The sequence below is a fragment of the Hemitrygon akajei genome, chromosome 15 (genome assembly GCF_048418815.1).
Source record: "Hemitrygon akajei chromosome 15, sHemAka1.3, whole genome shotgun sequence".
NCBI classification, from domain to species: domain Eukaryota; kingdom Metazoa; phylum Chordata; class Chondrichthyes; order Myliobatiformes; family Dasyatidae; genus Hemitrygon; species Hemitrygon akajei.
Window position 1 is genome coordinate 38,357,509 of NC_133138.1, and position 26,714 is coordinate 38,384,222.

At 41.0% G+C, this 26,714-nt stretch overlaps 1 protein-coding gene across 1 annotated transcript in view; it reads right to left on the reverse strand.

The window, feature by feature from the left end:
* The window catches only part of LOC140739548 (protocadherin Fat 4-like), a 215,239-nt gene that overhangs the window by 140,206 nt on the left and 48,319 nt on the right, over positions 1-26,714 (reverse strand). The window contains exons 9-11 of the mRNA XM_073067942.1: positions 23,978-26,335; positions 21,203-21,314; positions 18,553-20,972 (exon numbers count right to left, since the gene is read on the reverse strand). Of these exons, the coding sequence (XP_072924043.1) occupies positions 18,553-20,972; positions 21,203-21,314; positions 23,978-26,335 (4,890 nt within the window). The remainder of the gene's footprint in view (positions 1-18,552; positions 20,973-21,202; positions 21,315-23,977; positions 26,336-26,714) is intronic.

The window sequence follows — 26,714 nt, forward strand, 5'->3', positions numbered from 1 at the left end:
TGGAACTTCATATGCAGTAACTTTGTGGAAGATCCATCAGCCACATTGCTTCATCTTGGTGTCTCTTCATCACTTTTCCAAGCGCGTTGGGTAACGCTGGCCTTACCAGTGACACCCACATAAATATACAAAGAATAATAATTTGATCGTTCATGATTGCTAACCTGCAAAGCAGAGCATCTCTACAGTAGTTCCTTAGGATTTTATGAGGATGCTTACATCTCGGATAGCTCCCAAGCTATACAGTAGCAAAGTACTAGGAGTGGGAAAGTTTGCTGTTGACCATACGATGTTAATTTATATTCAGACTTCCTTTGATAAGTAAGCAGTTCATGCCCACATAGAACAAGCTCCACACAATATTGTTGTTTTGACTTTTAACTTTGGAAGCATTCCTATATAACAGAATTGTTAGGTATTGTCCACCCTCAGCAACACCTTCTCCTCGAATTCACATCCTATTCAAAGTTCAAAGTAAAATTTAATATCAGAATACATACATGTCACCACATACAACCCTGAGATACTTCTTCCTGCAGGTATATTTAGCTGAGCTAAGAACAACAGTTAAGGTCAATGAAGAATAACTTTGCAAATGCAAATATAAATAAGGTGCACAAACTCCGAGTATGACATAACATGAAATGAGACAGCATAAAATAATAAGATAAAGAGTCCTTAAAGTGAGAGCATTGGTTGTGGGATCTCCAGAAATAGAATAAGTGTAGTTATCACTTTTTGTTCAAAAGCCTGATGGTGGAAGGGTAGTAACCTAGTAATGCAAGTCCTGAGGCACTTGTATCTTCTACCTGATAGCAGCAGCGATGAAAGAGCATGGCCTGCGTGGTGAGGATCTTTGATGATTGATGCTGCTTTTCAATGGCAACGTTTCATGTAGATATGCTCAGTGGTTGGGGCAGCTTTACACGCAAGCACACGCATTTCACATTTGTTTTAAAATACGTGTTTCAAAATTGTTTTTTAAACAAAAGTATTGATTTAGCAGCATAAGTGCTTTTGTTATGAAAGGACACCAGAAGCTGGCTTTTTTTCTAGTCTGCTGCCACATGGAAGCCACAAATCAGTATTGCATATTTTACAACTACCCGAATGTATAACTATAACATCACCCAGAACATTCAACACATTTCATCCCGGTTAGCAGTATATAAAATAACTTAAATATTCATTCATTCCACTGCAGAATTCGGTGGAACAACCCAGTGATAATTCTCCAAATCCTCTCCTGACCTAGCCAATGAAGAACTGTAAGAGCAAAAGGAAGTAATTGCCTCGAAATCCCATGCCCTATGAAGATATATCTTTTTATGCATTACAAGCATTTGAATTAGGTAAATATATAAATTGACTGTGACAGGAGACCATATACCTGGTTTTTATGGGCTTTGGGAGATTTCTACAGACTTTCACCAACAAGAAGAAGGTAATCAGAATCCTGTTAGAACACGTTCCTTAGATTAGACAAGTAACTCCAACAACATAGAGAGCTTCATAATGGCCAATACGAAGCTCTAGGCTCCCCAACAGTGGATAATTTAGAGACAACATTAGAACCCAAAGCACATTGAATTATCTATCTCGTCAAGCAGCACCAATTGAGGGAAAAACATATACATTTACACACTGATCAACTGTCACTGATTTCCGTTTTGAGATTAGCGACTAGAAAGGTGCACTCTTGAATCTAGCTGCACAGATGACGCTGTAATTTCAGTATCCAGTATATAAGTATTTTTGTGATATCTGCTTTGCAACATTCACATGTCCCCATTACTGATCCCCTTCGGCTTTTAAAATATAGTGACCTAAGACATCTGGGAAGAACATCTGCTTTCAACAGAAGTACTCACAACAAGGATGTTCAACTGCCTGTTCGCAGCTTTTTATCAGGATAGTTAAAATGTTAAGAATTACTTGCAATCCTACAAAATTCAATTCAATTAAAAAGAATACACGGAAATTAGGCAGTTGGATTAAAATCAGTCTGCACAAAAATTGATCTAAATAATAACGTCGTACCAATAAAAGTATTGCCCCAGATTCAAAAAACGATTTTTTTTGCGAAGTAGCTCACCTCATTATTTGTATTGCAACTGTAGACTTCAGTATATAACATCCCAGGGCTTTCTGTCCCAGTGGGTTTCTTGTGGGTGTAGGGAATAGATGTAGATTGTCCACGAGGGGCTGTGAAGTCTCTCTTCATGGACTGCAATGTTGAACAAGACTCATAACGGAAACTCTGAGAAAGTGGATCACCTCCGAATACCTCGACATAGTTCGGTGGTATCTGAACGCTTCTACTGGCCTTCTGAGTCCCATTAAGAAAGTTTCTTGTATCCAGACAGCAACCAATATTGTTTTGGTATCCCATTCCAGTTCTGTTATAAACTTTCATAGCAAGGATTATTAAAATTATAAGGAAAATTATAGATGTCGTTCCTAATGCTATAACTAAATAAAAGTTCAGGTCAGGGGAGAACTGGCGATTTTTACTTAAACTGGTGGCACTGGAGACCGTTTCACTTCCTGTCACGGATATTAAGATGGTTACTGCGGCTGAAAGTGAGGGCGTTCCGTTATCTTTTACGACAATCATTAGCCTTTGTTTAGAAGCATCCTTGCTCTCAATAGCCCGGACAGTCCAAACTTCACCTGTGTTTGTTGAAATAGTAAACAGGTCACGATTGGTAGCCTGAAAAATGTGGTAAGACAGACGGGCATTCTGACCAGCGTCGGCGTCAGTAGCTGAGACCTTGACAACGAGATATCCAGGTTCAGCAAACCTACTCATTGTCTCAATTACTGTTGACCCATACTCGGGTAAAGGATGCACGATCACTGGGGCATTATCGTTCTGATCAAGGATAACAACATCAACTGTAACGTTACTGGTGAGGGCTGGATCGCCAGAATCCTGCACCTGAACTGGGATCTGGAAGCTTTTCAATTTCTCGTAGTCAAAAGATCTCTGAGCAAAGATAACACCAGTCTGCGAGTTGATGGAGACATATGAAGCTCCAGATGAATTCAGGATAGTAAAGTTCAACAGGGAATTCTGCCCCGAGTCTGGATCGAAGGCTGTCAGGGAGAATATCGAATCTCCAATAATGTTGTTTTCCATTATATTTATCGTGTATACAGACTGCGTAAATCTTGGTGCATTATCATTTACATCTGAAATTTCCACACGGATCGTTTCCTTCGATGTAAGAGAGGGGTCCCCTGCATCTGTGCAAGTCACAGTAATGTCATATCTGGAGGTAGTTTCACGATCCAGCGCATGGTCTACGAACAATTTCCAATTGTTACTTATATACGAATTCATCTTAAAGGGAAGCTCATTCGGAATTCGACATTGTACTTGTCCATTTCCCCCAGAATCCCTATCCTCTGCACGGAGCAGTGCGATAGTAGTTCCCACTGTAGCGTTTTCTGGCACGTCATTTGAGATCGACGTCACCGTCAATTCAGGAGCGTTGTCGTTCACATCGATAACCTCCACCAGGACATCACAGTGATCAGACATTGCGGGATGTCCATTATCAACTGCTTGAATATTAATTACAAAACTTTTTCTTTGTTCATAGTCCAAGTGCTCTTTCAGTCTGATTTCACCAGTTTTGGAATTCACGGCAGCTAATTCGCGAACCTCAGCTGAATTATGGCTGCCGAGGGCGTACGTTATCTCTCCATTCGTGCCATCGTCTACATCTGTGGCGTTTAACATAATAATTAGAGTTCCTATGGGAACCGACTCCAACATTTTGGCCTTATAAATCGACTGCGAGAAAACAGGAGAGTTGTCGTTCGCATCCGTCACTGTAATTTTTACCTGGACTCTGCTCGATCTCACAGGATCTCCGCCGTCTTCGGCAATTAGAACTAACTGATGGGTCGATATCGTTTCTCTGTCCAATGCCCTTAGCAAAACCAATACTGGGAACTTCCCTATACCACCGTGTACTTGTAAATCAAGAAAGAAATATTCATTGGGAAGGAGCTGATAAGCCTCTACGGAATTAGTTCCAATATCCGGATCGTGCGCGGCCTCGAGGGGGAATCGCGCTCCCGGTGCCATAATCTCTGAGATTTCCAAGCGGATCTGGCTTTTAGGGAAACTGGGAGAGTTGTCATTTATATCAAGAATCTCCACTTCCACTAGATGCAGACCGAGGGGATTCTCAAGCACAACGTCGAATGATAAAAAGCATTCGGTGCTCGGCCCGCAAAGTTGTTCCCTGTCGATTCTTTCATTCACAAATAGAATTCCATTCTCCAAATTAACGTCAACATACCGCTTCTTCGGACTAGGCGCCACCCGCAAACTGCGAGCAGTCAGCTGCTTTAAATTTAACCCCAAATCGATTGCGATATTTCCAACAAAGGCACCCAGTGGCAATTCCTCGGGTACAGAATATCGAATCTGGCCACTAACAAAATCCCAACAGGTGAACAGGCAGTAAAACAGTTGGTATTTCAGCAGCCAGTATATATTGTCTCTCATTTCCAGGAGAAATCATTCCAATGGTTTCCAGCCGAGACAATGCCCTGAAACTGCGATTTATTTAAATGGGAAACTGCGACGTAGAAAATATCCGTACCTTTTTTGATATATCCTCTGCTGTTAGCTTAGAAATGTTCTTATATTGTTCCAATTTGAAAAGAACCGAGTTCCAATCCTCCAGTGCTGCTGGCAAGGCAGTTTTCACGGCGACTGATCTTAAGCGATGGCGGCTGTGTATTGAAGGGGGCTGTGCGGATCACCAGTCACAACTCAGCTTCTGATTGGTGGGTTATATAGCATTCATATCTGACCAATTAGAATTCAGCTCATCCTTAAAGCAAGAAGTGTTTAATTTGGCGCATACATTTAATGGTGCACAATAGAAATTTAATTTATAAATCAAGATGATTCTGATTTCTGCGGAAATTTTGTTCCTGAATCTTAGTTTCAAAAACTATGATGCAGTGAAGATCTTAAATATCATACACGAGATAAACCCTGGAGAATAATGATCAAATTCAACCGAGTATCTCTTCTTGCTGATCCTCACATTACTTATAGGATCTATGTGAATTTTAAAATCTTGATCTGATAGTCGATTCCAGCTGTTAATTAATTCTCACGTAACACCCAGTCAACCCATCCTTTGTACAAAATCCAAAGCAAAAACGAATATAGATCTGCTTTATCAAGATGAATAAACATCAGTTTAAAACAAATATGCCAATACAGTAATATTTTCATTTGTATAAGGAAAAATATTTCTATCCTCGAAAAATAGCTATATAAATCAGATTTTACTGATAGCTTTTCTTAATTTACGTGCTATCATGCAAACATTCTCCGTGATTTTTTCCTACGCAAAGAGCTAATGATTTACCTTTGAGTAAAATATAAACCACAGTGCCAACATGACTAGCGTTCAATCTCCGTCAAATAAGATCTAGTCGATGCTTCGGGCCGAGACCCTTTATCAGGACCCTTCATCAACTGTCTTGATTAAGGGTCTCGGCCCGAAACGTCGACCATAAACTTTTCCACAGATGCTGCTTGGCCTGCCGAGTTCCTCCAGAATTTTATGTGTGTTGCTTGCCTTTCCTGCATCTGCTATTACTATTGCTATTACTAAAGAAATGAATTGGGACTTAATTTTAGAATTATAGTCTACTGAGGCGAAAAACAGTACTAGCCCAGCTCCTTTAAAGTTCTCCAGTTTAATTCCTGGTACACGCTTAACTTATCATAAACCATATATCACAATTCCTTCACTTGATCCTGGATCTAAATTTTAGGAAGTTTTATGTAATAAATGTAAGGGAGATCTATCAACAGAAGTGTCGCACTGATTCACGAAGGTGTCTCCCCACCACATCTTCAGGAGCAACGTGGAGAAACACTGATTTTGCTTATGATACCCAATGGAGACAGCAGCCAGAGAACTGGAAATGAATACCAATGAATTGATCCACTTGACCCGAAGCAAGAGTGTGTGGGCCATGGCAGTCAAAACTCAAACTGGGCATGGCACCCGATGATGATGATGTTGACCCATTGCCACGATACATTGAAGCGTAAATTTGACAGTTGATGAATGCTAATCACCAAACGAAAATAACTCCAAAGCAATTTCCTGGAGTCTGCCATCATGAAGACTTTCTAAAATGTCAACACAATATAATTAGAGGAAAATATACTAATGACAACATGAGTTTAATTTATATGCAACATCCCTTAGACAAGCAAGCAGTCTGGTACCTACAAAGAAAAATGTATATACCATGATGCTTTATTTTTACTTTTGACTGAAGAAACACTTATATATCATTGAAATACAAGGTATTGAATACCTCCAGCAACAGGTATTACAAACAGTCTCCTCGAATTAAATCCCACTGCCGTCATTGAATTCACAAACTATTAATATGGGTTTCACTATGTATTGCAAACTACCGAGTTAACAACATAAATACTATAGTTTTGATAGGACAAAGAATGTTGGCATTTAGGAACTTCCAGTTGGAAGCCGCAGATCAGTATTTTGCTGGAATATTTTCCGAATCCCTGGAAATATAACAGAACATCCGGAATACACAATAGCATTCAGATGAAAAATTTCATCCTGATTTGCGGTACATAAAATGCAGTGTAGGTTCATTTCTTCCATCTAAAAACTCAATGGAATAATCCAATGACATTTCTCCAAATTCTCTCCTAGGCCTGATCAACGAAGAAATGAAGCTGATAGGGAGAAGTAAATGTACGACAAAATTCCATGTTGCACCTCACAATATATCCAATCTATCAGAACATTGTGAACTAGCTGCATACTTAATTTGGCTGTTACAAGAGGCAACCTTATTTTTTCCTATGGGTTTTGGGACCTATCCGTAGACTTCCCATTGCTGAAAAGGAGTTAACCAGAACCTCGTTGGAATGTTCACCCACAGAATGGATAGGCGACTGCCACAATACAGTCAGAGCTGCATAATATGCATAAAGAAGCTCTAGATTGAAGGCAATTCATAATATGCTTTAGATAATTCGAAATGAAATAAGAAAATAAAGTGTATCGAAATGCTCAATATATCTAGCATCACTAATGGAGAAAATGCAAATATAATTTCCCATCCTGTTCACCTTACATAACGTCCGATATAAGACTATCGACTGTGAACTTGAACCCTTGGTTCTCGCTCTACTTACTTATTTTTTGGTTATCTTCCGCATATAGCGTTCATTTTTTGTTTTCGTTTTTCAGCAACAAATGCCTTTATTATCCCTTCAGGCTTTCAACTAAAATGTGATCATAGAAATTTGTGGTGCACAGCTGCTTTCAAATGAAGTGTTCATAGCAAACACGTTCAACTGGTTGCTCAGTCCACTTCAACAAGGTTAAAGTAAAACGTGTAGCAAATATAGACCCGATTAACACCACATCTCCCTCAACGAGCAATGCGATAAAATACAATTGGAAAGAAAGTCGTAAGAGGATCACGAGAGATTCTAGCAACTGGTGTAGCAACGCATTGAAAATACGCATAATCTTACAAAATCATGAAAACATAGAATAAACATGAATGTATTGCAGGTAGGCATGAGAATCGTAATTCGTATGCAAAGGAACATTTTGATATAGATAATAATTTCTACCCATTTATTACAAGCCCTCAAATTTACAAAACGCTTTCTTTTCTTTTGCGAATTAACTCACCTCGTTATTTGTATGGTAGCTGTAGATTTCAGGCTTTACCATTCCTGCACTTTCTTTCTCAAGAGGTTCCTGCTGTGCGAAGGGAATACCTGCAGATGGTCCATGCTTGTGGGCGGCCGTGAAGTTCCTTTTGACAGACTGCAAAGTCGAACACGACTCGTAACGGAAACTCTGAGAAAGTGGATCACCTCCAAATACCTCAACATAGTTCGGTGGAATCTGAAGGCTTCTACTGGCCTTCTGAGTTCCATTTAGAAAGTTGCTTGTTTCCATACAGCAACAAATATTGTACTGGCATTCCATTCCGTTTCTGTTATTATGAACTTTAATAGCAAGAGTAATTAAAATTACGAGGAAAATTATAGATGTGGACCCTAACGCTATGACTAAGTAAAAGTTCAGTTTAGGAGAGAGCTCACGATCTTCACTTAGACCTGTGGCGCTGGATATCGTTTCACTACCTGTCACAGATATTACTATGGTTACTGTGGCTGACAGTGAGGGCGTTCCGCTATCGTTCACAACAATCACCAGCCTTTGTTTAGAAGCGTCTTTGTTTTGAATATCACGGATAGTCCAAACTTCACCGGTGTCTGCTGAAATAGTGAAGAGATCGGGATGGGTATCCTGAAAAATGTGGTAAGACAGACGAGCATTCTGCCCAGTATCGGCGTCAGTAGCTGAGACCTTGGCAACGAGATATCCAGGTTCAGCAGATCTGCTTATTGTCTCCATTACTGTTGACCCATACTGGGGCACAGGATGCACGATCACCGGGGCATTATCGTTCTGATCAAGGATAACAACATCAATTGTAACATTACTAGTGAGGGATGGGACTCCTGAATCCTGCACCCGAACGTATATCCGGAAATTTTTCAATATCTCGTAGTCAAACGATCTCTGAGCATAAATGACACCACTCTGCGAGTTGATGGAGACATAAGAAGCTAGCGATGAATTCAGGATAGTATATTTCAGTCGAGCATTCAGTCCTCTGTCTGGGTCAAAAGCTGTCAGGGAAAATATGGATCCCCCAATAACGTTGTTCTCCATAACATTTGCCGTGTATACAGACTGCGTAAAACTGGGCGCATTATCATTTACATCTGAAACTTCCACCTGAAATGTTTCCTTGGATGTGAGGGGAGGCGTCCCTGCGTCCGTACAAGTCACAGTAATGTCATAGCTGGAGATAGTCTCGCGATCCAGCACGTGCTGTACAAACAGTTTCCAATTGTTCTTCACAGGGGAATCTAACTTAAAGGGAAGATTATTCGGAATTCGACATTCTACATGCCCATTTTGCCCAGAATCATTATCTTCCGCACTGAGAAGGGCGATAACGGTTCCCACTGGAGCATTTTCTGTCACAGAATTGGTGATGGACGTCACCGACAGTTCGGGAGCGTGGTCATTCACATCAATAACATCCACCAAGACATCACAGTGCTGGGGCATTGGGTAAGGGCCGTTATCGACTGCTTCAAGATTAATAATAAATGTTTTGCTTTGTTCATAATCCAATTGCCTTTTCAGTCTGATTTCCCCAGTTTTGGAATTTACAGCGACTAATTCACGAACTGCAGCTGAATTGTGGCTGCTGAGGGCGTACGTTATCTCTCCATTCGGACCATCGTCCAAATCAGTGGCGTTTATGATAATAATCAGAGTTCCTATGGCAGCTGATTCTAGCAGATTGACCTTATAAACCGACTGCGAGAAAACGGGAGGGTTGTCATTCGCATCATTCACTGTGACTGTTACCTGGACCGTGCCCGACTTCACCGGGACTCCGCCGTCTTCTGCGAGTAGCGTTAACCTATGGGTCGATAACGTTTCCCTATCCAATGCCCTTTGCAACACCAATACTGGGAACTTCCCTATGCCATCGTGTACTTGTACATCAACAGTGAAATATTCATTGTGAAGGAGCTGATATGTCTGCAAGGAATTAGTCCCAATGTCCGGATCATGCGCAGCTTCAAGGGGGAATCGCGCTCCCGGTGCCCTGCTCTCTGAGATTTCCAGCCGGATCTGGTTTTTCGGGAAATTGGGAGAGTTGTCATTTATATCAAGAACCTCCACTTCCACCTGGTGCAGACCGAGGGGATTTTCAAGCACAACGTTGAAAGATAAAACGCATTGAGGGCTCGGTCCGCAAAGCTGTTCCCTGTCGATTCTTTCATTCACAAATAAAACTCCATTCTCCAAATTGACGTCAACATACTGCTTCCTCGGACTGGGCGCCACCCGCAATTTGCGTGCTGATAGCTGCTTTAAATCAAACCCCAAATCAATTGCGATATTCCCAACAAAGGCACCCAGTTGCAATTCCTCGGGTACAGAATAACGAATCTGGCCATAAACAAAATCCCAAGAGGTGATCAAACAGTAAAATATTTGATATTTCACTAGCCAGTTTATATTATCTCTCATTTCCAAGAGAAATCATTCCTATAGTTTCGACCCCAGACAATGCCTTATAAGAGCGATTTATTTAAATGGTAAAATGGAGATGCAGAGAATATCCGTACCTTCTTGTTATTTCCCCTACTGTTTCCATTGAAATGTTCTCGTTTTTTATTCTCTAATTCGAAAAGAATCGTGTATAAATCCTCCGGTGCTGCCTGCTATTCAGTTTTCATGGCGTCTGATCTTACGTGATGGCGGCTGGGTATTCAAGGGGGCTGTGCGGATCTCCAGTCACATCTCAGCTTCTGATTGGTGGAGAAAGCAGCATTCATATCAGCCCAATTAGAATTCAGCTGAGTTCTTAAAGCAAGAGGTGCTCTATTTGGCGCATCGTTGTTGCGTTTAATAGTGCACAGTTGAAATTAATTTCAGTATTGTAGATTATTCAGATTTTTGCAGAAATTTAGCTCCTGAATCGTTGTTTGAGTAAATTAGATACAACGAATGTCTTAAAGATTTACTGCTGTATAAGCCTTCAAAAACACGATCAAACACAGCAAAGTAGATCCTCTTACCGAGCATGCAGTGCATGCTCTTTGTATATTTGTTTTTTCATTGTTTCACGATCGTGGCCTCCTGTTAATTAATAGTCACGAAGCACTGCAGTTCCCCGTTTTGAACAGAATTGAAAGAAGAACAATAATGGAACTGCTTTACCAAGCCAAGTAATTTATTTTTTCATCATTTTAAACGAATACACCCATAATATTTTCATTAGAATAACGAAACATGTTTCAAACTCCTGCTGTCCAGAATACATAGCGAGTAGATTTCATCCATGACATTTCATAACTTAAGATTTTAAGTATTCTTCATGGTCTTTCCTAAAGCCAAAGCAAATCAGAGTGTCTTTGCTTAAACTGTAAACTAGAATGCCATAACGTCTGCCACTGAATTGCCTTCCATTCCACATATCAGACGAAATCTATGGCAATTACTGTAGGAATAAAAGTAGATAATCTCCCCAATGCCAATCTACTGACTCGAAAGTCTATATTCTCTCAAGAAATTTCATCTGTTATGGTTTTATCCCTGCTTTACCTTTAACTTTACTGGGAGCTATTTATCTTATTTCCTTCACCAATCCTGGATCTAACTCTAGGAAGCTATACACATTAAATTCAGGGAGATCTATCAAAACAGGAGCCTCATGAAGGTGTCTCTCCACCATTTCAAGGGAACATTGATGGGAGAAACACTGCATCTGACTCACATATCCGACATATAAGAAATCCTGACTTTGATAGTTGCAGAATACTGATCCCCTACGCAAACCATGCCTGCAACAATTCCCAGGGACCTTTCGTTCTCTTCCATCTCAGAGACTTCGGAAAACACTAGCACAATATTATGAGCGGGAATATTCACTGTTGACCGCATGATGTTAATTTATATTCAACAATCGTCAGATAAGCATGCAGTCCTTCCTCACGTGGAACAAACTATACAAAGTTGCTGCTTTGACTTAAGAACCATTCCGATAAAATAACAGAATTGCTAGGCATAGTCACTCTGGCAACAGGTATGACAACCGTTTCTCCACGAATTAAGTTATACTGCCGTCAATGAATTCACAAAGGCTTCACTACTTATTACAAGTTATTAAAGTAGATACATAAATGCTATGATTTTGATGGGACACCAGAAGTTTGGCATTTAGGTGTTCCTCTAGTCTTCTGCCACTTGCAGTTATCTGTCTCTGGATAGGTAACTGCAACGACACCCAGAATACTCAACGTCATTCAAATCAAAGCCTTCACCCTGTTTAACAGTACATACCAACCTAATTGTTCATTCAGTCCATCACGGAATTCATTGGAATAACCGGGTGACATTTCTCCAAATTGTCCGATATACTACTGTTTATCAGAAAATTGTGAATGAGTTAAATCATACACTGTCAGAAGTGAGAACACCCCTAGTTTCTGTGCGCGTTCAACACTCTTCGTGCCCTTCCACCACTAGGAAGGAGATACTCAGATATTTGTTGAAACATTCTCTTTCAGATTGAATAGGTACTTCCCACAATAAGTACAGGGGCCGATAGTGTCCAGATCGAAGCTCTATGCTTACTGGCAGCGGATAAACTATATTCGATCATTTACATACTAAATAGTGCCCCAAAACGATTTGAAATATGTTAATATGAAATCTGTTCATTATATTAATCAACACTGTGGAGAGAAACGCAAATATAACATTCCAGACTGATCACCTTACATCGAGTTGCGACTTAGGGTCATCAGATACAATCGTGGACGCTTTGCTCTCTCTTCACAGATGTTGCTGCAATTTCAGTATATTACGCTAATTTTTATTTCTGCTTCCCAATAGGTACATGGTTATCTACCTTCGGAATTTAAATACAAAGTGACCTAAAAGAAACAAAATGGGGAAAACGGCTGCTTTCAAATGAAGTGCTCGCAGCAAACACATCCAAATGTATGCTGCTGGATTTTCTCAACTTACTTAAAATATAATACGCAGTCAGCATGTAGTAATTCAAATAATAAGGCGATCAACTTCGCAAAAGAAATGGGCCAAACAATTACTTTTCTTTTGCGCAGTAGATCGCTTTTGAATTGCCGTTCCAGGCTTCGGACCTTACCATTTCTGCATTTCCTTTCCCAATCGTACTTTTCTCCGCGTAGTGCATCACTACAGATTGTGCGCAGGTGTGTGAGGTTGCGTAGTCTCTTTTCACGCTGTGCAGCGTGGAACACGATTCGTAACGGAAACTCTGAGAAAGTGGATCACCTCCGAATACCTCAACATAGTTCCGTGGTATTTGAAGACTTCTACTGGCTTTTTGAGTCCCATTTAGGAAGTTCCTTGTTTCCAAACAACAACAGATATCCAGAGAATTGTATTGGCATCCCATTCCAGTTCTGCTTTTATTAACTATAATCGCAAGAATAATTAAAATTACGAGAAAAATTATAGACGTTGTCCCTAATGCTATGAGTAAGTAAAGGTTCACATCAGGAGAGATCTCGCGATCTTTACTTAAACTGGTGGCACTGAAAATCTTTTCATCTCCAGTCACAGATATTACTATGGTTACTGTGGCTGAAAGTGAGGGCGTCCCATGATCTTTCACAACAATCACCAGCCTTTGTTTTGAAGCATCTTTACTCTGAATACCGCGGATACTCCAAACTTCACCGGTGCCTGCTGAAATAGTGAAGAGATCGCGATGGGTAGCCTGAAAAATGTCGTAAGATAGACGGGCGTTCTGACCAGCGTCAGCGTCAGTAGCTGAGACCTTGACAAGGAAGTATCCAGGTTCAGCGAACCTGCTTATTGTCTCCATTACTGTTGACCCATACTCGGGTAAAGGATGCACTATCACTGGGGCATTATCGTTCTGATCAAGGATAACAACATCGATTGTAACGTTACTGGTGAAGGCTGGGACTCCAGAGTCCTGCACCTGAACTTGGATCTGGAAGTATTTCAAAATCTCGTAGTCAAAAGATCTCCGAGCAAATATGACACCACTTTGCGGGTCGATGGAGACATATGAGGCTACTGGTGAATTCAGGATAGTAAAATTCAATAGGGAATTCTGTCCCGAGTCTGGATCGAAAGCTGTCGGGGAGAATATCGAATCGCCAATATCGTTGTTTTCCATTACATTAGCCGTGTATACAGACTGCGTAAAACTTGGCGCGTTGTCATTTATATCTGAAACTTCTACGCGGATCGTTTTCTTGGATGTTAGAGGAGCATCCCCTGCATCAGTGCAAATTACAGTAATGTCATACCTCGAGGTAGTTTCGCGATCCAATGCATGTTGTATAAATAGTTTCCAATTGTTATTTATAGAGGAATTTAATTTAAAGGGAAGTTCATTCGGAATTCGACATTGCACTTGACCATTTCTCTCAGAATCCTTGTCCTCTGCACTGATAAGGCCGATAATAGTTCCCACTGGAGCATTTTCTGCCACGGCATTTGACATGGATGTCACCAAAAGATCAGGGGCATTGTCATTCACGTCGATTACATCCACCAACACATCGCAGTACTGGGGTATTGGGAGATGCCCACTATCGATTGCGTGAACATTAATTACAAAAGATTGTCTTTCTTCATAGTCCAACTGCCCTTTCAGTACGATTTCCCCAGATTTGGAATTCACTCCTACTAATGCACGAATCTCAGCTGAATTATGGCTGCTAAGGTCGTACTTTATCTCTGCATTCGGACCATCGTCCAAATCAGTGGCATTTAACGTGATAATCAGAGTTCCTATGGGAGCCGATTCCAACACATTCACCTGATAAACCGACTGTGAGAAAACAGGAGAGTTGTCATTCGCATCGTTCACTCTGATTGTTACCTGGACCGTCCCTGATCTCGCAGGGACTCCACCGTCTTCGGCAACTAGAGTTAACTGATGGGTAGATATCGTTTCTCTGTCCAAAGCCCTCAGTAGCACCAATACTGGTAACTTTCCTATCCTTTCTCGTTCTTGTACATCAAGAATGAAATATTCATTGGGAAGGAGCTTGTATGTCTGTAATGAGTTAGTTCCAATATCCGGATCATGCGCGGCCTCGAGGTGGAATCGCGCTCCCGGTGCCCTACTCTCTGAGATTTCCAGGCGGATCTGTCTTTTAGGAAAACTGGGAGCGTTGTCATTTACATCGAGAATCTCCACTTCCACCTGGTGCAGACCGAGGGGATTTTCATGCACAACGTTGAGTGACAAAACACATTCGGTGCTCGGCCCGCAAAGTTGCTCCCGGTCGATTCTTTCTTTCACAAATATAATCCCGTTCTCCAAATTGACGTCAACATACTGCTTCCTCGGACTGGGCGCCACCCGCAATCTGCGAGCCGACAGCTGCTTTAAATTTAACCCCAAATCAATTGCGATATTTCCAATAAAGGCACCTATTTGCAATTCCTCGGGAACGGAATAACGAATGTGGCCACAAACAACATTCCAAGAGGTGATCAAACAGTAAAATATTTGATATTTCACTAGCCAGCTTATATTATCTCTCATTTCCAGGAGAAATCATTCCAATGGTTTCGACTCGAGACAATGCCTTTTCACAGCGATTTATATAAATGGGAAAATACGATGCAGAGAATATCCGTACCTTTTGTTGTACACTGTTGCTTGCATTGAAATATTATTTTTTTCCTCTCCAATTCGAAAAGATCCGCGTTTAAATCCTCCAATGCTGCGTGCTCTGCAGTGTTCACGGCGTCTGATCTTAGGCGATGGCGGCTGGGTACTGAAGGGGGCCGTGCGGATCACCAGTCACATCTCAGCTTCTGATTGGCCGATAATATAACATACATATCTGACCAATTAGAATTCAGCTCATTTCTTAAAGCCAGAACTACGTTATTTAGCGCCGTTTGTTACATTTAATAGTGCACAATTGATATTTATTTTAGCATTCTAGATGATTTTGATTTCTGTCAAAATTGCATTCCTGAATCGTAGTTTCAGAAACTATGTTGTGAAAATTTAAAAAACCTAACATGAGGTAAACCCATGGGAATCTCGATCAAATTCAACCACGTCTCCTCTTGCAAATAATCAAATTACATGCAGAGTCCAGTTTCATCTTGCTTTTATAGTCATGACCACCTGTTAATTAATTCTCATGTAATTTTCGCGCTCATCCGGTGCACAAAACCAAAGGAAAAATTAAAACAGAGCTGTTTTGCCAGATGACTAAGCTCTCTGTGTATAATGTAAACGAATCCATTAACAACATTTTCATTTATATGAGGTAAAATATGTTTCTGTGGACAATAAATAACCGAATAAATCGGATTTTTTCTATAGCTATTCAAAATTTGGTGAAAATGCCTTCATTCAATACTCTCCATAGTATTTTCCTGAGCAAAAGCTAATGTTTTTGACTTTGTGTAAAATGTACACCAGCATGCCACGATGTCTAGCATTAAGTCTCTGGCCAGCCATGGAAGCCATAGAAAGGGTGCAGAGGAGATTTACAAATGTTGCCTGGATTGAGGAATATGCCTTATGAGAATAGGTTCAGTGAACTCGGCCTTTTCTCCTTGGAGCGCTGGATCATGAGAGGTGACCTGATAGAGGTGTATAAGGTGATGAGAGGCATTGATCATGTGGATAGTCAGAGGTTTTTTCCCAGGGCTGAAATGGTTGTCACAGGACGACGCAGGTTTAAGATGCATCTATAGGGAGATGTGCTGTCAACAGCACTTCTCCCTATAGATGCCGCCTGGACTGCTGCGTTCCACCAGCATTTTGTGTGTGTTGCTTGAATTTTCAGCATCTGCAGATTTCCTCATGTTTGCAGGTTTAAGATGCTGGGGAGTAGGTACAGAGGAGATGTCAGGGGTAATTTTTTTACTTAGTGAGTGGTGAGTGCGTGGAATGGGCTGCCGGCAACGGTGGTGGAGGCAGATACAATAGGGTCATTTAAGAGACCTTTGGATAGGAATATGGTGCTTAAAAATAGAGGTTATTGGTAAGCATAGTAATTTCTAAGGTAGGGACATTTTCGGAACAACTTTGTGGGCCGAAGGGCTTGTATTGTGCTCTAGATTTTCTGTTTCTATCAATTGAAACTGGTGTTTTTCCACATGCCTTTGAACAGTGGCAGTCAAACTGCTATTTAAGAAGCCAAACATCGATTGTGAGGCACCAGCTAACTGCAGGCCTTTATCAAATATTCCCTTCCTAAACAAGATTCTTGAGCAAGTCATTTCTCAACTCAACCAACTCAACAACTTTATGAAAGAGAGAAAAAATTCAGTCAGGATTTGAGCAACCCACAGCATAGAGACAACCTATACCGAAGTTGTCTGAGACCTTAGGTTCAGCACTGTTGCCAACAGAATCTCAGTTCTAATTCTTCTAGATCTCAGTGCTGCCTTCGAAAAAAATGACTATAGCATTCTCTTGGATCGTCTTGAGGAATGGATTGGTCTCTTAGTGCCCTTAATTGGTTATGATCGCATATCTTAAAATTTTTGTTTGTTTTTGTCTTGTAGCCAAATTTTCCAAGAGATACAATGTACCTTTTGGTATTACTCGGGGAAGCAGTCTTAGTCCCTTACTCTTCTTATATATACTGGCCTTTGGAGACATAATTAGAGAGCATAAATTTGATCTCCACAGTTATGCAGATGATACACAACTGAGCCTGATGATAACATCCTATTTTCTTTGACTTCTGATGTGGTTGCAATTAAAAAACTGGATAAGCTCCAATTTCCTAAAATAAAATGAAGATAATTGAAGATATAACTGAAATGCCATTGGTTGGTCTCAAATTCAAAAGAGATAAACTTCCTGATAAATTTGGCTCCCCTTGTAAAGTCAGAAGTAACACGTCATTGTGTTATCCTTGTTTCAGATTTGAATTTTAAATCCCGCATAAAGAAAGTGACCAGAGCAGCATTTCTACACTTAAGAAATATTGCAGAGGTACGTTCGCTTCTGTCACGCAATGATTCTGAAAAGTTAATTCACGCCTTTATATCAAACTGACTAGATTACTGCAATGCTGTTCTTCCAAAACACTCTATTACCTGACTTCTAAATATTTAGAACGCTGCTGTTATACTTTAAAGCCAAATCCAAGATGAGGGAACATATTACCATCGTACTGGCTACTCTGTATTGGCTCTCTGTACTTTATAGTAGTGATTTTAAAGTTCTCTGCCTCATGTTTAATGCTCTTAATGGTCTAGAACCGGTGAACATCGCAAAATCGTCTTCGCTTTATAATCCTGCTCCAGCTCTTAATTCTTCTACTGCCAATCTCTTAGATTTAAAAAAGCTTCCACAAAAGATAATTGACAGGTTATCTCTTGAGCTAAGCTTCTTAACTGTGGAATTCAATACCTAAAATTATAAGCGATGCAGACTCATTAGACACTTTTAAATGCCAACTGAAAGCGAATTTATTTAGCTTTGTTTTAAAAAACTTTTTTTCTTTTATTTTCAATTTATTTCCCTGTTTATACTTACAACCCATTGTAAAGCAGATTGAACTACATCCTGTGTATGAAAATTGTTCCATAAATAACGTTATTATTATTCAAAAATAATGCGCATCAAATACAGACAACCCACGAGAATTTCGATAAAATTCAAATAGGATAGACAGGCGAAAGAGAATCACGTGGAATTCCAGAAACTGGTGTAGCAGTCACTGGACCTACAAAATCCTGAAAAAAATAGAATAGAAAGCAATAGATAGCAAATGGATATGAGGATCGAAATCAATACGCACAAATACATTTTGATGTAGAAATTAAATTCGTCCCATTAAATGCAATGGCTTCAAAAACGATTATTTTCTTTTGCGGAGTAACTCACCTCGTTACTTGTATTGCAGCTGTAGATTTCAGAGCTTACCATTCCTGCACTTTCTTTAGCTAGAGTTGCTTGCCCTGCGTAGGAATTTTCTGCAGGTGGTCCACGTTTGTGTGGGGCCGTGAGTTGTTTCTTTACGGAATACAACGTTGAACACGACTCGTAACGGAAGCTCTGAGAAAGTGGATCACCTCCAAATACTTCAATATAGTTTGGTGGTATATGAAGGCTTCTACTGGCCTTTTGAGTTCCATTTAGGAAATTTCTTGTTTTCCAACAGCAACAGATATTCGGAGAGCTGTAATGGCATCTCATTCCGTTTCTGTTATAAACATTGATAGCAAGGATAATTAAAATTACTAGAAAAATGACAGATGTTGTTCCTAATGTTATGACCAAATAAAGGTTCAGATCAGGGAAGAACTCACGATCTTTACTTAAACTGGTAGCACTGGTGATCGTTTCGCCCCCTGCCAAAGATATTACTATGGTTACTGTGGCTGATAGTGAGGGCCTTCCATTATCTTTTACAACAATCACCAGTCGCTGTTTAGAAGCATCCTTACTCTGTATACCACGGATAGTCCAAACCTCACCAGAGTCCGCTGAAATAGTAAACAAATCACGATGGGTAGCCTGAAAAATATGGTAAGACAGACGGGCATTCTGACCAGCGTCGGCGTCCGTGGCTGATACTTTGACCACGAGGTATCCAGGTTCGGCAAACCTGGATATTGTCTCCATTACTGTTGACCCAAACTCAGGTAAAGGATGCACTATCACTGGGGTATTATCATTTTGATCAAGGATAACAACATCAATTGTAACGTTACTGCTGAGGGCTGGGACTCCAGAGTCCTGCACCTGAACTTGGATCTGGAAGTTTTTCAATTTCTCGTAATCAAACGATCTCTGCGCAAAGATGACACCACTCTTTGAATTGATGGAGACATACGAGGCCACGGATAAATTCAGAATACTAAATTTCAGTCGGGCGTTCTGCCCAGTATCTGGATCGAAGGCTGTCAGAGAGAATATGGAATCCCCAACAACATTGTTCTCCATAATATTTGCCGTGTATCTAGGCTGTGTAAAACTTGGGACATTATCATTTACATCTGAAACTTCCACATGGATCGTTTCCTTAGAGGTGAGGGGAGGGTTCCCTGTGTCCATGCAAGTTACAGTGATGTCATACCTAGAGATAGTTTCGCGATCCAGTTCATGCTTTATCAGCAGTTTCCAATTATTCTTCACGGGGGAATCTAACTTAAAGGGAAGTTTATTCGGAATTTGACATTGCACTTGCCTATTGTGCCCAGAATCCTTATCTTCTGCATTAAGAAGGGCGACAATAGTTCCCACTGGGGCATTTTCTGGCACGGCATTTGACAAGGATGTCACCGTAAGTTCAGGTGCGTTGTCATTCACATCGATTAAATCCACCAGCACATCGCAGCGCCGAGACATTGCGGGTTCACCATTATCCACTGCTTGAATATTGATTACAAAAGTCTTTCTTTTTTCATAGTCCAAGTGATCTTGCAGTCTAACTTCACCGGTTTTGGAATCCACACGTACTAACGCACGGACCTCAGCTGAATTATGGCTGCTGAGGGCATATGTAATCTCTCCATTCGTACCATCGTCCAAATCAGTGGCGTTTAGCGTGATAATCAGCGTTCCCATGGGAGCCGATTCTAACATAATGACCTTATAAACCGACTGCGAGAAAACAGGAGAGTTGTCATTCGTATCCTTCACTATGATTATTATCTGTGCAGTGCCTGATCTCACAGGGACTCCGCCGTCTTCAGCAAGAAGCGTTAACTGATGCGTCGATATCGTTTCTCTGTCCAAACCCCTTTGCAGAACCAACAACGGTAACGCTCCTATTCTATCGCGTTCTTCTATGTCAAGAATGAAATATTCATTGTGAAGGAGATGGTATGTCTGCAAGGAATTAGCTCCAATGTCCGGATCGTGCGCTGCCTCGAGGGGGAATCGCGCTCCCGGTGCCATAATCTCTGAGATTTCCAGACGAATCTGACTGTTGGGGAAACTGGGAGCGTTGTCATTTACATCGAGAATCTCCACTTCCACCTGGTGCAGACCGAGGGGATTTTCAAGCACAACGTTAAATGATAAAACGCATTCGGTGCTCGGCCCGCAAAGTTGTTCCCTGTCGATATTTTCATTCACAAATAAAATGCCCTTCTCCAAATTAACGTCAACATACCGTTTCCTCGGACTGGGCGCCACCCGCAATCTACGAGCTGACAGCTCCTTTAAATTTAACCCCAAATCAATTGTAATATTCCCAACAAAGGCACCCAGTTGCAATTCCTCGGGAATAGAATAATGAATCTGGCCCCTAACAAAATCCAAACGGGCAAACAAACAGCAAAAGAGCTGATATTTTACTAACCAGAGTATATTATCTCTCATTTCCAGGAGAAATCATTCCAATGGTTTCGACCCGAGACAATGCCTTTTCGCAGCGATTTATTTAACTGGGACCAATGCGTTGCAGAAAATATTTGTACGTTTTTGATATCTCCTCTGTTGTTTGGATTGCTATTTTCTCATTTTTCTCCAATTCGAAACGAGCCGTGTGCTGCTGGTATCCAGTTTTTACGGCGTCTGATCATACGTGATGGCGGCTGCGTATTGAAGGGGGCTGCGCGGATCACCACTTGCAGCTCAGCTTCTGATTGGTGAACGATGCAGCTTTCATATCTGGCCAATTGGAATTCAGCTAATTTCTTAAAGCAAGTGATATTCCATTTGACACTGAGTTGTTACATTTAATAGTGCGCAATTTAAATTAATTTCAGCATTCTAGATAAAGAGTGTTACAGAAACTTAGCTTCCGAATCATAGTTTCACATACTCAATGCAGTAAATACCTTAAAGATCAACTGTTGGAAAATATCTTCAGGAAGAGATAAGATTCAAAAAAGTATTTGCTCTTGCTGAGAATCTAATTATAGAAATGGTCTATGTACATGTGTTTCATCGTTCTTTTAATGTCGTTGCCAGCTAGTAGTTAATACTTATGGAACTATTTCACACACCTCCCTTTGTACAGACCAAACCAAAAACAAATATAGAGCTGCTTTGCCAAGACGAATATTAACAATAGCTTTTCATAATGTGAAGGTTTCCGTGTAAGTACTCTCCATGGTCATTTGCTGAAGGAAAGGCTAACGAAACCGGCGTTGTTTTAAATGTAAGTTGGAATGCCATCATGTCTATGATTAAATCCCTTTCCAGTGCCGATATCTGACGACATCGAAGACTATCACTGCAGAACTGAATGGAGATAACCTGTACAATGCCACTCCACTGACTCGAAATTCAATATTCTGATAAGTACTTTAATATGCTCTGATTTCATTCCTGCTCTACCTTTAATTTTGACTGGGAATTATATATCACAGTTCCTTCACTAATCCTGGACCTAAACCTTCGAACTTTTACGCAATAAATTTACGGGAGCTGTCTCAACACAACGGACTCACTGATTCGGGGAGGCGTCTCCTCACTTCTTCTCCAAGGGCAACATGGATGAGAGAAACACTAGCCTTGCATGTAACACCCATATCCAGGATACAAAGAATCACAACGTTGATACTGAAGAATGCTAATCCCCAAACCAAACCATATCTGTAATAATTGTTTGGGAATTGGCGTGGAATTTTCTATCTCGACTTCCGAAAATAGCAGCTCAATATTATGTGCGTGAATGTTCGCTGTTGACCACACGATGTTAATTTATATTTAACATTCGTCAGAAAAGTAAACAGTCCGTACTTATTTGGAAAAAGCTCAACACAATGCCTAAATATTTTACAAGTACTCGAATATGTAAATATAAAATCACCCGGAATACTCAATGCCATCCATATCAAAGCATTCATCCTGATTAGCAGTATATAAAATGCCTTAAACATTTATTCAGTCCATCACAGAGTGAACTGGAATAACTCATTGATACTTCTCCAAATTCTCTCTCAGATCTGGATAATTGTTGGGTAAGACGTCAGTGAGGCCTAATTTTGGAGTATTGTGTGAAGGTCTGGTCACCTGCCTACAGGAAAGATGCAAGCAAGTTTACAAGGATGTTGCCAGGTTTGGAGGGCCTGAGTTATAAAGAAAGATTGAATAGATCGGGACTTTATTCCTCAGAACGTAGAAGATTGAGAGAAGATTTGTTAGTGCTGTACAAATTAATTAGGGAGTATAGAAAGGGTACATGCAAGCAGGCTTTTTCCATTGAGTTTGGGGTGGGACTACAATCAGAATTCATACGTTAAGAGTGATATATGAAAATTTAAGGGTAAAATGGGGGGAAACTACTTCACTCAGCAGATTGTGAGAGTGTTGAATGAGCTGCCAGCACGAGGTAGATTTCAACGTTTGAAGTTTGGATAGGTTCATGGATAATAGGCTATGGTCCCCGTGCAGTTCGATGGGAGCAGGCAATTTAAATGGTCTCTACATGGAAGACCGGCCGAAGGGCCTGTTTCTGCCCTGTAGTTTTCTATGAAACCATGACTCTAATAAAGAAATTTAAATGCACAAGGAAATAACAGCACGACAAAGTCCCATGCACTGCTAAGACATACCTAACTATTTATTAGAGACTTGTGAATGAACTATTGTGTGAAGCTGTCACAGGAGACATATTTGGTTTCTACGATGTTTGAGCGCTCTCGGTACACTTTAGCCACTAAAAAGGAGGCAATCAGCGTCTTATTGGAAGACTCCCTGTTAGATTGATTATGTAACGCCAATAATATATGCAGAGTTAATTAATGTCAGAATCAACACTCTGGCTCAGTAGCAGATAATTTAGATACAATACATAGTTTAAATACTAAATAGTAATCCAAAATGTTTCATTGAGCGAAACGTGGACGCTTGATTCTCGCTCCACAGATGTTGCTGTAATTTCTATACATCAAGCTAGTTTTGATTTCAACTTTTCAACGGCGACATGATTACTTCCCTCAGCTTTTAAATACAAGTGACTTTAAAAAACTGGGAAGAACTGTTACTCTCAAATGATGAGCTCACAGCAAGTTATGTTCAGGGGTATGCTCCTGGGTTTTGGCAACAGATCTAAAATATGAGTGTAGTAAATGTGGATCAGTTTAACCCTCCGCCCCCCCCCCCCCCCCCACCCACCAAGCTCTTTGATTAACTTCACTTAAGAAAAGCCTGTGGGCTTCCAGGACTTTGTGGAAGAACGCGTTGCAATTACATATAACCCTCCAAAATTCCGAACAGAAAAAAAAATGCACGACAAGCAGGGTTGTGGCTCATGAACCAAGAATACTTTGACGGAGAGATTCAAATAGTCCCAGGATATGCAATAGCCGGAAAACCAAAACGGTTTACTTTCTTTTGCGAATTAACTCACCTCATTATGTGTATTGCAGCTGTAGATTTCAGGATTTACCATTCCTGCACTTTCTTTCCCAAGAAGTTTCTGCTGTGCATAGGGAATATCTGTAGACGCTCCTCGTGTGTGGGGTGTCGGGAATTCTCTCTTCACTGATCGCAAAGTTGAACATGGTGACTCGTAACGGTAGCTCTGAGAAAGTGGATCACCTCCGAATACCTCAACATAGTTAGGCGGTATCTGAAGGCTTCTACGAGCTTTTTGAGTTCCATTTAAGTTTCTTGTTTCCAAACAGTAACAAACATTGTATTGGCATCTAATTCCGTTACTGTTATTATGAACTTTAATAGCAAGGATAATTAAAATTATGAGGAAAACAATAGATGTCGTTCCTAGTGCTATGACTAAGTAAAGGTTCATTTTAGGGGAGAACTCGCGATCTTTGCTTAAGCTGGTGGCATTGGGGACCTTTTGACTTCCTGTCACAGATATTGCTATGGTTACCGTGGCTGATAGTGAGGGTGTTCCCTTATCTTTCACAACAATCACCAGCCGTTGTTTTATAGCATCCTTACTTCGTATACTACGGATAGTCCAAATATCACCAGAGTCCGCAGAAATCGTGAACAAATCGAGATGGGTAGCTTGAAAAATCTGGTAAGACAGATGGGCATTCTGACCAGCGTCGGCATCAGTAGCTGAGACCCTGACCACAAGGTATCCAGGTTCAGCAAACCTGGATATTGTCTCCATTACTGTTGACCCATACTCGGGTAAAGGATGTATAATCACTGGGGCGTTATCGTTCTGATCAAGGATAACAAAATTAACTGTAGTGTTACTGGAGAGGGGTGGGACACCAGAATCCTGAACCCTAATGTATATCTGAAAGTTTTTTAACTGTTCGTAGTCAAAGGATCTCTGAGCAAATACGACACCACTCTGGGAGTTGATGGAGACATATGAGGCCTCGGATGAACCCAGGATAGTAAAGTCCAATCGGGAATTCTGACCTGTGTCTGGATCGAAAGCTGTCAGGGAGAATATGGAGTCCCCAATAACGTTGTTCTCCATAACATTTGCTGTGTATGCAGACTGCGTAAATCTTGGCGCATTATCATTTACATCTGAAACTTCCACCTGGATCGTTTCCTTGGATGTGAGGGGCGGCGTCCCTGCATCTGTGCAAGTCACCGTAATGTCATACCTGGAGGTAGTTTCATGATCCAGTGCATGCTGTATAAATAGTTTCCAATTGTTTTTCACAGGGGAACGTAACTTAAAGGGAAGATTATTCGGAATTCGACATTCGACCTGCCCATTTTGCCCAGAATCCTTATCTTCCGCACTGAGGAGGGAGATAATGGTTCCCACTGGTGCATTTTCTGCCACGGCATTTGACAGGGACGTCACTGACAGTTCTGGAGCGTTGTCATTAACGTCGATGACATCCACAAACACATCGCAGTGCTGGGGCATTGGGTACGGACCATTATCGACTGCTCGCAGATTAATCATAAATGTTCTGCGTTGTTCATAGTCCAATGGTCCTTTTAGTTTGATTTCACCAGTTTTGGGATTCACATCAACTAATTCGCGAACCGCAGCTGGATTCTGGCTGCTGAGGGCGTACGTTATCTCCCCATTTGGGCCATCGTCCAAATCTGTAGCGTTTAACATAACAATCAGAGTTCCTATGGGAGCCGATTCCAACAGATTTACCTTATAAACCGACTTCGGAAAAACAGGAGAGTTGTCATTCGCATCCTTCACTGTGACTGTTATCTGGGCTGTGCCGGATTTCGCAGGGACTCCGCCGTCTTCAGCAAGTAGCGTTAACCTATGGGTCGATATCGTTTCCCTGTCCAATGCCTTTTGCAACACCAATACTGGGAACTTTCCTATACCATCGTGTACTTGTACATCGACAATGAAATATTCATTGTGAAGGAGATGGTATGTCTGCAAGGAATTAGTTCCAATGTCCGGATCTTGTGCGGCCTCGAGAGGGAATCGCACTCCCGGTGCCATAATCTCTGAGATTTCCAGTCCGATCTGTCTTTCAGGGAAATTGGGAGCGTTGTCATTTACATCGAGAACCTCCACTTCCACCTGGTACAGACCGAGGGGATTCTCAATCACAACGTTGAATGATAAAACGCATTCGGTGCTTGGCCCGCAAAGTTGCTCCCGGTCGATTCTTCCATTCACAAATAAAATCCCATTCTCCATACTGACGTCAACATATTGCTTCCTCGGACTGGGCGCCACCCGCAATCTGCGAGCCGACAGCTGTTTTAAATTTAACCCCAAATCAAGTACAATATTCCCAATAAAAGCACCTACTTGCAACTCCTCGGGAACAGAATAACGAATCTGGCCACGAACAAAATCCAAATGGGCAAACAAGCAGCAAATCAGCTGATATTTCACCAACCAGTGTATATTATCTCTCATTTCCAGGAGAAATCATTCCAATAGTTTCGACCCGAGACAAAGCCTTTTAGCAGCGATTTAGGCAAATGATAACTTGCGATGCGGAAAACACACGCCCCCTTTTTACGATATTCTCTGTTATTTACATTGAAATGTTCTTACGTCGTCTCCAGTTTGAAACGAACTGTGTATAGATACTCCGGTGTTGTTTCTTATGCCGTTTTCACGGCGTCTGAGCCTAAGCCATGGCGGCTTGGTACTGAAGGGGGCTGTGCGGATCACCAGTCACACCTCAGCTTCTGATTGGTCGATAATGCAG